The 10,804-nt window shown below is 43.4% G+C and overlaps 1 protein-coding gene across 2 annotated transcripts; it reads right to left on the bottom strand.

Moving 5' to 3' along the window:
* Positions 1-1,828: 1,828 nt before the first annotated feature.
* Positions 1,829-5,847, bottom strand: LOC123080505 (protein FAR1-RELATED SEQUENCE 5). 2 transcript variants are annotated; one of them, XM_044503435.1, is made up of 6 exons: positions 5,620-5,847; positions 5,264-5,518; positions 3,845-4,497; positions 3,216-3,673; positions 2,829-3,116; positions 1,829-2,731 (listed from the first exon to the last, which is right to left on the bottom strand). In XM_044503435.1, the coding sequence occupies exons 1-6, from the start codon at positions 5,667-5,669 to the stop codon at positions 2,069-2,071; spliced, it is 2,367 nt and encodes a 788-aa protein (XP_044359370.1). In that variant the 5' UTR covers positions 5,670-5,847; the 3' UTR covers positions 1,829-2,068. The 2 variants fall into 2 exon arrangements, with proteins under 2 accessions (XP_044359370.1, XP_044359371.1); XM_044503436.1 differs by lacking the exon at positions 5,620-5,847 and adding an exon at positions 4,611-4,875.
* Between the last annotated feature and the right edge of the window lie 4,957 nt (positions 5,848-10,804).

The raw sequence follows: 10,804 nt of genomic DNA on the forward strand, positions 1-10,804 counted from the left end.
TTATACATCTGCTTATTAGCGTGGCCCATCTGAGGCCGCATAATAAATTAGCTCGCCCGCGCACAGGAGATGAAGCCATGTACTTTTCTCCGCACAAACAGATGTTCCAAGCTGAACTGCCTCCGGTCGGAACAGTACAATCACTGTTCGATGCGGCCCATGCCAAAAGGAGAGAATATTGCCCAGTGCGGGGCTGCCTCACCTGCATGTCTCGGTGGGCACGGCATGCATGCCAACCACCACCAACCTTGCATTGAATTGGCTTGCCCATTTTTGGTTTGCTCGCTGGTCCGGCTGCCTAATCCATTAGTGATTAAACACACCCCGCACCAGACGTACGAATCCTTTTGCCACGTAATGTATGAATTATCGTCCGGTTTCCTAATCCATCTTATACTAATTTACTCATTTCATTTTGTTTTTAATTTTTTTTGACATTCTGCAAATGATGAATTCCACATAATGTCAGAGGAAAAAATACGGAAATTATGTACTTTTAACTAGCCCGACAAATATCTCGCCCGTCAAAGGGACCACACATTTTCATTACTGCAACACAAAACATTGGCAATTGACACAGTACATTACATCTCACATAACTCCACCTACCGAAGCTAGTTCCTAGAGCGTACTTCTGCTAGATCTACTCTATCATGCGGCGTCTCTTACTGAAACGGCTGCTAGTTGCATCCTCATCGAAAGAATCTTCCCCCTCCTCCGCGCCCCGGATTTCAGGTATGGCGTTGATGACCAAGCCTCCATTGCTGTTCGTCGATTCGCCAGCGCCAACTGGATCATAATCGCCGAATCCTTCCTCTATTGATTCTTGCTTGTCCTCTGCCCCTTCTACCTGGTTCAGTGACAGAATCATGCGCTCATCCCGTTGGACGACATCGCCCTGCATAACGAGATTGAAGGCCTTTGAATGAAAATTTATCTTCCCTGCACATTTACTTGTAATTGCCAGCAGCGCAACTCACCGCCCCGTTGCCGTCGTCGTCTTCGTCCGGCAGATCTGTGGTGCTCCAAGCGCTAGCTGCCGACTCAACATAGGAAGGAGACGACGGCTGCAGTACCCGAAAACTCATTCAAAAACAATGCGGCCGAGATTTTATCGATACATCGGAGACGAGCAAGAAACGCACTGATGGGTGGGAAAATTTACCAGATCAGGCAACGTCGGTAACGCATCGTCATCTTCACCTCTGGTCGTCCCACTAGTCCCTGATTCAGCAAGAGATCGCCCCATCGAATGCAGGGCAGTGATTTTTTTCAAATCAACCTTAGCTAGTTGGGCAAGGAGAAGGCGAAGGAAAGCAGCTCACCCATCGCCCCTGTTTTTATACCACAACATGGTGACGCAACAGGGCGCCTATACATGCAGTTATTTCACCGATTCGAATTTTGAATCCTGAAGAGGGGCGGGGAGACCACCACGCGTTCGATCGATGCATGTTAATTGTCCAAGCGTCCGCACCTGACACGATTTTTACATTGCACGAAGATACTGTAAAAACAAAGCCCTCAAGTTCTCAACGACGCTGCTACTACGGTTCTGCATCACATACAGTTAAAATGTTCAACTGAAGTTGCTCCCCCCTAGAAACATAATCATTAAACCATGATCATCGATAGAAAGCGCAATAAAACTGGTACAACCAATGTAAATTTAGTTTTAGCTATCAAACAGATATGTCGTCCCCTGAAAACTATATATGATTCAAACGAACATACATCTGGAATATTTTTTTACATATCAAATATTGCACAAAAATCCAAAAAATGGTAACATGCCTCATTGTCACGCACCCATATGAGAGCAAAACAGTTCTTCTAAATAACATATTAGCTACCAAATTATTCAGAAACCGATAAATTCTTATTTATGCTCAAGGACACAAATATCCATCTCTACAAACATGGACAGTACAACTCACACTAAATAACATTTTCTTCGCACAACATTACTTCTTTTTCCTGCTTGCAACATGAAAGCAAGATCAGGAAAATAAGACATACGACTCATGAAAAACTAGAATACATAGTCATTGAACGAAAATTGCACTGCTCAGCTCTCGGCAAACCCAAGAGGCCTCTTGCATGTGTTCCGCCGGTGTCCCTCTATTCCACAGTTCTTGCATTTGCCTGGTTTCCGTGGCTTCTTCGGAGCATCCCCTCGATCTGGACATGTTGTCCTCTTGTGTCCCTCGCGGCGGCAAATGCTGCAGAACCTGGTTCTCTTACTCAGCCCTTCGTATGGTGCCTTCTCCCTGCTGCTTGTCGGCCTGCCAGCACCTCTACGCTTTTCTGGTGCTGAGAGGCAGCGAAGTTCATTCATGCCAACAGAATTCACAGCACTATTGCATTGCTCAGCCTCCTGATCTGCATTAGCAATCTGGCCGTTGCACGCTGCACTAGCATTGCCATTGTCAAGGAGACGATCCTCGAATGCCAATCCATCCCGCACGACCGCTAGAGGCGCTCCACCCCGCAGCAGGGAGTCCAGTCCAGAATTCATATAGTCATAGCATGTAGCACTTGCGTCCCCCATCCGAACAGCTTCCATGGCTTTAAAATATAATGTTGAATGCCTGTAAGTGAATGACAAATTATGCGATTTGTCTTTCTGGTACTGAATCAGGTGCTCCGGGAGTACATCCCTAGCATCTCTTGTCCACCTTTTCAGGATATGGTACTTAGGGATTTCATCCAGATGCAGAATCTCCATCACCTACAATTTTCCACAGGCCACAAATGTTGCTGAGTCATTGCCTTTTTTTTGGGTGCCAAAAATAAATTCTTCACATCAGTAAATTCATGCAGCTTACCCTCAAAGCATGGCAACAAAGCATGCCTGTATGCTCAAACTGTCCACATTCGCACGTGAATATTGATTTGTCTTCGTTAACTGTCACCTCGTACTCCACCCTGCTCCACTTCTCTCTTTTGGCTGCATTATTGTGAGTTGTTATATATTTCCTCATATTTTCTTTTTCAGTAACATTGTATGCAGTTCCTTCTATTAGTAGGCGGCCAAATTCCTCAAACATATTCCTAGTATATATTTTGCTTGCATGCCGCTCTATTGCAAGGTTAGTCCGCCGCACAGCGCCGCCCTGCCACAATGAAAGCAATCAAATGAACGAGATCAGTTCATTGTTCAGATATCATGAAAAACTTAAAACAATCTACTAGGATGGGAGCAACTTATTTACAATCATTGTTCTCTTCTCCTCGTAGCTTTCATCACGCTCACGGTCGAATTGAAGCCTCATGTATTGACGGACGAAAACATGCATCGGGCTTGCAGGGGGCATGTAAGACTTCAGCATGTGGTTTGCGCTCTCACTCCTCTGTGTACTTGTCATCTTTGCACAAAACACTCCTCTGAAGTATGGTTTTGCCCATTTATGTCTTGTCTCATATATTTGGGTCATATAGTTATGCGCCATCAAGTTGTACTTATAAAGCAGCCCGGCCCAGGCTGTTTCAAATTCTTCCTCGGTTAACATGTGATTAACAACTTTGTGAAATTCAGCCTGGAAATCACTCTTCTTCGTGTAAAACGGCCCAAGTGTTTCCTTCGCCTTCTTCAGAACATGCCACTTACACCAACGGTGGATAGTGTTTGGATAAATTTTCTTGATTGCAACCTCCATAGCCCTGCATTGGTCTGCTCATTGAAAAAACATTCTGAATCAGAACTAAAACATTGAATAAACGGGGGACACTGTGTCCGTATCATTTTTTCATGTCATAAATCATTTTTTCTTCCATTCCATCTTGGGTGGAGATAGAAACAACTTATCTACAAGCAAGTTACATTTAGTGCTAAATCATTCACCTGTGAGTATTGTTTTTGGAGCAGGTCCGCCCATCATGCAAATGAATTCTGTAAACACCCATTCGAAGCTTTCTTCTTGCTCGTCACACATCAAAACTCCTGCCAGGATGATACTCTGATAGTGATTGTTAACTACAACGAAAAGACCGAATGGCATGTCATACAGATTTGTCCTGTACGTGGTGTCGAATGTCACCACGTCACCAAAGAACCTGTACTGCATCCTGCTGCTCCCATTTTCCCACATGAGATTCTTCACCTTGCTGTCCTTCTCAGCCAGAACCACATACGAGAAGTCAGGGTCATTCGACCGGATGTCGGCGAACACCTGGAGTGTCTTCCGTACATCATCTTCAGCTTGCTCGCGACTTATCTTCCCACATATGTTCCTCGGTGTCCTTTTAGTGAAAGGAACCTTCTCAATTGATCCAAAGAAGCTCCCAATTATGCTGTAAACCTTGCCTAGGTTCACGTTGTTCTGCCTCAACTGCCTTATTAAGTCTTTGGTGTAGATGTCTATGTGTTTATGAGATGGCCAGTGCACTTTCTCTCCCATTGTAAGCGACATAGAATGATTGTGGCTTGCTTGATGCTCCGTTATGTACCAACTGTTGTCTGATGAACAAAGCAGTCTGATTAGAGCCGGGTTTTCCCTGCAGACAATCCAAGAAAGCTAGTCAAATATCTTCCCAGCAGTTTCATATATGCAACCAAGCTCGCTTTGTAATCTACTTTTCACGGTAGCTGGATCTGATAGCCCACTTACCGAACATCCACATACTATCTCCTGCATTGTTTTCATCCTCTCGGCATTTAGCCTGCTTTTTCCATATCTTATTCCAAAACCAATTTCCCAGGAGTACAAGTTGTAGAAATCATACGCCTCACCCAGTGAATCAAAACTAAGACCTAGCTCAGGTCGCACCACACTCTTGTCTGGTTCCTCTGCGTATTTACGCATTGATAGCTCCAGGGCGCTCATCCTGGATGGACAAGGCACACGGTCTGGTGGCGCACTCCCCGGACGAAGCCTGAATCAAGTTGCAAACCCAAAATCTTAAATTGTTGAATTCTTTGTAACACTATAAAACCACACAATTGACAGTTCCCCCACTACATTCGTCAACATCCCAGCTTATCAACTTTTTTCTAGAACCATAATTTTTTCTTATTTCCAAATTCAAATCATAGTTCATCAACTAACAAGATTACAAGACCCAACTTTTACAGACAATACCCGTACCTTGATGGTTTACTAGGCTTTTATTTATTCATCTTTTTCAGAAGTTTTTGTTGCCACAAATAATTCCCCCCGCCCAACAACACCCACACTCAAGGTTTGCATCATATAAATATCAATCCGAATATCTAACTGACGTCTACTTGCAAGGGCAGTAACACTAGATTCAGGAGAGTCACCTTTTAGTCCAGCCGGGGGCCTGAGGATTTACTCTGCCAGTCGATTGGGCAGACCTCGTCGGCGATTCTTCACGTCTACGCTGCCCACTCACCTGACCCTCGGTGAGCAAACCATCTCCCACCATCTCAGCTGCCGCAGAATCAACATCCGCGTGGTCATCATCCTGATTAGCAGTAACCTTATCCAGTAGGTACATCAGCGGGACTGGATCTGGGTGTTCAAGATTGTCAGCAAACTCCTCCCGCACCGGGAACCTGCATACACAACGGCGATTCAGTCTGACATAAATTTCGTATCCATCACACGATAATAGGCTGCTTGGAGAAAAACATAACAGATCTGCGCGGAAACGAACCTGTCGACCGCATCTAGTAGGAATTCCATTCCCTCGCTCTCCCCCTGCATCCAACTCGACGGTCAACCACCGTTGACGGCGGCGGCCCCGCCGACCCGCTACAGCAGCCTCGGCGAACTCTGTCCTTTGTTCTTCTTCCACGGCGGCGAGGGATGTCTAGAACGGACGACGGGAAGGGAATCATATATCTAACATTTTTTTAATAACATGCGCACGGGGGGTGCCCCGCCGGCCGACAAGCGGCTCAGACAGCGTACTCTATCATGGACTCCTTATCTGATCCAGGCCCAGACAAAAAGTCTAACGTCCTGCTCCACGGCCTATTATAGAATGAACGTTCCTAGCCCACGGCCCATTCAGAGAAGCCGCGACGTCCGTCCCACCCCACTGGGCCAGCCCCACTCGCGGTGCACTGTTTGCTACCGTATTGCCAGGTTATCTACATTTACAAACTTTCGCACAGGACAGGCCAGTTGGCTTCCTCCAGATCCCCAGATTGCAGCGAACGACCCAGATTATGCGTGTAGCTGAGCTCGAGCTCCAAATCGACGCACTCAGGAATAAGGCTCATTTAAGTTACCGCAGTTTGTTATGTTGTCTATTATCCATGTCGCGCCGGCAGATTGACGAACTATGCTTTGTTTCTTTTTATTTTTTACTTGGTGGTATGCACAGTGAACAACTATGTAATATCGAGTCTGAAGACTTCTTGTGCTTTTTTTGTGTGGCACTTGATTATTATAAGTGACCAGTAATCATGTTTATCTCTTTTATTTATTTTTTCTAAGTTCTTCTGTTGTGGCCATAGTTTGTGTTTCATTTTGAATTTTTGGACCGAACATTTTCAATGTTTTGGGAGTACCCTTTCAATTCTCTATTTTGAGTCGACGGTCATTTATCAGTGTTATTCATTCTATTGTATTAGTTTTATCCTGTCGAACAAGCAGACTTTCAAGTAAGTTCATGCTATCAGTGTTACTCACTGTCACACTTCAGTTCTGTGGAGAAGAAGTCCAGATAGTGCAGTCTGGGGATTGATCATGTTTTTATTCGTCTATGTATTTTTTTGTTCGGGCTGATACACAACTTAGAAGGTCCAAGAGGGGAAGAGCGAGGAGGGGGTAGAATATGACCTGAGAAGAGACGAAAACAAATGTTCTTTTCTAGCCGAGGATGGACTGAGTACCACACGTGTCATTAGGGGATTGGAAGAAAAAAAGGGCCTGAACCAAATTTAAAATCAGACGTTTGATGGATAGTCACTCCCACAAACAAATTATGTGTTTTTTTGGTCTATACTATATGTACGGTAATGTAGACTAGCAATTATGTGTTCACTTTGAGATCAGAGAATAACTTTTGGCCGGTGCATGTTCATCAAGCTTACGCATTCGCTTTCTTTCTTCCTCTCGAAGAAACAAAAGGTGATCTTTTTTAGAAAAGGAGGAAGACCCCCAGCCTCTGCATCTGGACGATGCATGCAGCCATATTATTAATTGTTCACACAAGACCTTACAAAGTAATACAACCGTAAGACTAAAGCCACCGTCTAGGCAACATCTGTGGCCACTCTTATCCAATTGATGAAGGGATGCCGATAGTCCGGGCCTAATACCAAACAGACCTCACAGCCAAACCTACCATCTAAGACCTGAGGTCCCATCCAGGACGCCTGTCGGGTATGGGGCACCCACCGGTCTGGCGCACTCCTCAACTAGGATGCCTGTCGGGTATGAGGCTGCTGCAGCCACCTGCCACCAATCCATCTTCAGAACTATACTGTTGCATCTACCTTACCCGGTCAGTTATCAGAACTTCAGTTTTAAGCTTGTCTCCATTGTTTAGTATAAGTGTCCAGACCTCCTTCATTGTTTTGTTTTTTTAGTATCATTTCAGTTCATTTTATATTTCTTTCTCTTATTTATTCATTTTATCATTCAGTGATCATAGTTTCTTTCATTGGTCATTGTTAGGTAGCTTAGTTATCATAAGTATTTCAGTTCCTTCAGTTATCATATCAGTGTTTCTCTTATTCTTGTTTTTCTAGTCTTCTCATTCTTCATTCATATCAAATTATTATTTTCCAGTCACTTCTCAGTCTTGTGTTTCAGTTATCAGTGTCTCATTTTTTGTGATTCAGATTTTCTTTTTCGTATCATTTCAGTTCATTTTATATTTGTTTCTCTTATTTATTCATTTTATCATTCAGTGATCATAGTTTCTTTCATTGGTCATTGTTAGGTAGGCTAGTTATCATAAGTATTTCAGTTCCTTCAGTTATCATATCAGTGTTTCTCTTATTCTTGTTTTTCTAGTCTTCTCATTCTTCATTCATATCAAATTATTATTTTCCAGTCACTTCTCAGTCTTGTGTTTCAGTTATCAGTGTCTCATTTTTTGTGATTCAGATTTTCTTTGTGTTAGTTGTCGTCAGTCTTGAGACATTGTATTGGTAGAATTAGTCCTTAATTTTTTGTTTTCCCCTCTTACTCATTCCTTTTAGTTATCTCTGTCTTTCATCCCTTAGTCTTCAGTTATCATTCCCGCTGTAGATTTAATTATTCTTCAGTTCCATCCATGTTCATTATCTTGATATTGATCATTCTTTTGCTGTTAGATAACTAATATTTAGTGCAACCCCTTCACCAAGTAAAAACTGGCATGATCAGATTTGTCTATGACCTTAGTTTGTCCTCAGTCATCTTCATTGCAACTTTTGTATTTGTTAAACATTTGATTTCGCATCAGTTTTGTCTATGACCTTAGTTTTGTCATCTTCATCATTCTATCTACACAACTTGCTCATTTTTATTTCTTCATTCTTTTTGGTTAGTTTCGAAAGTGATATTAGCTACCAAGTTGTCATCATGTGGATGCCCTTTTAAGGTAGCCTCCAGCTTGCGGACCACCCCGACGGTAGGCATGGCAGGAATATGCCTTGGGGGATGGATTGTAAGCACTGCCGCGTACAAGACAGTAGCAGATGGTCGTATCGCTTTTCAACAAGGATTTCTGGGAGGAATTCCTGGAGGAGAACTACCTAGCATTGACAGAGCGTTGCTAATCACCATCAGGAACAGTGCACTAGACGAACTGAACATGATGGTTGTCTTCAACGAGATCTAATTATGAGATTGCCAGGAATAAGGCTCATTTAAGTTACCGCAGTTTGTTATGTTGTCTATTATCCATGTCGCGCCAGCAGATTGACGAACTATGCTTTGTTTCTTTTTATTTTTTACTTGGTGGTATGCACAGTGAACAACTATGTAATATCGAGTCTGAAAACTTCTTGTGCTTTTTTTGTGTGGCACTTGATTATTATAAGTGACCAGTAATCATGTTTCTCCCTTTTATTTATTTTTTCTAAGTTCTTCTGTTGTGGCCATAGTTTGTCTTTCATTTTGAATTTTTGGACCGAACATTTTCAATGGTTTGGGAGTACCCTTTCAATTCTCTATTTTGAGTCGACGATCATTTATCAGTGTTATTCATTCTATTGTATTAGTTTTATCCTGTCATACTTCAGTTCTGTGGAGAAGAAGTCCAGATAGTACAGTCTGGGGATTGATCATGTTTTTATTCGTCTATGTATTTTTTTGTTTGGGCTGATACACAACTTAGAAGGTCCAAGAGGGGAAGAGCGAGGAGGGGGTACAATATGACCTGAGGAAGAGACGAAAACAAATGTTCTTTTCTAGCCGAGGATGGACTGAGTACCACACGTGTCATTAGCGGATTGGAAGAAAAAAGGGCCTGAACCAAATTTAAAATCAGACGTCTGATGAATAGTCACTCCCACAAACAAATTATGTGTTTTTTTGGTCTATACTATATGTACGGTAATGTAGACTAGCAATTATGTGTTCACTTTGAGATCAGAGAATAACTTTTGGCCGGTGCATATTCATCAAGCTTACGCGTTCGCTTTCTTTCTTCCTCTCGAAGAAACAAAAGGTGATCTTTTTTTAGAAAAGGAGGAAAACCCCCGGCCTCTGCATCTGGACGATGCATGCAGCAATTTTATTAATTGTTCACACAAGACCTTACAAAGTAATACAACCGTAAGACTAAAGCCACCGTCTAGGCAACATCTGTCGCTACTCCTATCCAATTGATGAAGGGATGCCGATAGTCCGGGCCTAATACCAAATAGACCTCATAACCAAACCTACCATCTAAGACCTGAGGTCCCATCCAGGACGCCTTTTGGGTATGGGGCACCCACCGGTCCGGCGCACTCCTCAACCAGGACGCCTGTCGGGTATGAGGCTGCTGCAGCCACCTGCCACCAATCCATCTTCAAAACTATACTGTTGCATCTACCTTACCCGGTGTAGCTGTCGTCGACGCCACCACGACGCCAGACTGTCACGACCGGTTTTTCAATAAAATATTTATTGAGAGACCAATCCCTTTTACGGACCAGTAAGGAAGAATTCCTTCTCACTGATAGACAATATCTTGGTCACAGAAGAAAAATACCAGGAGTACTGAATATAATACAAGGTTGGGCGGAGACTGCTCAACAATTTATTACAAACACGCCGATAAAACATAACGGCGGATAGGGTGGCATAACTACTAACTCACGATAACAACGGTGGTGGAAATATCACAGCGGAGAGGGTGATATGACTCCTAAAAACTACAGCTCTTCGAGGGTCGGGGTGAGGCTCGAGGAGACTTATTGCGGGTGGCGGAAGCGTATATAATACAAGTGACCAATATCCAAGATCGCACAGGACTGACTGGGACTCCTCTAGGCGTCGGACGCACTATCAAACTCTTCATCCAAGAGATCGCCTTCGTCAACATCTGGCCAAATCAACAAGCCAGGTGAGTACTATGAAAGTACTCGCAAGACAGTTTGGACATAAGATATAACAAATGTAAACATGAAGCATATGAGCAGAATAACAAGTGCGTTCAGACATAGAGATCAACAATGCATGGGGGTAATCACAGAGAAGTCGGGCGGTAGTCCTCCCGAAATCCCAAAATAAATACTGGGTGCCAAACGAGGGTCTGAATGACTCCTCGAGAGGAAACTGCAAGAATAAAAGTACCGGTGCCAAACGAGGGTCTGAATGACTCCTCGAGAGGAAACTGCAAGAATAATAATACCGGTGCCAAACGAGGGTCTGAATGACTCCTCGAGAGGAAACTGCAAGAATAATAATAA

This window comes from Triticum aestivum, chromosome 3D (assembly GCF_018294505.1).
Source record: "Triticum aestivum cultivar Chinese Spring chromosome 3D, IWGSC CS RefSeq v2.1, whole genome shotgun sequence".
Classification (NCBI taxonomy): Eukaryota; Viridiplantae; Streptophyta; class Magnoliopsida; order Poales; family Poaceae; genus Triticum; species Triticum aestivum.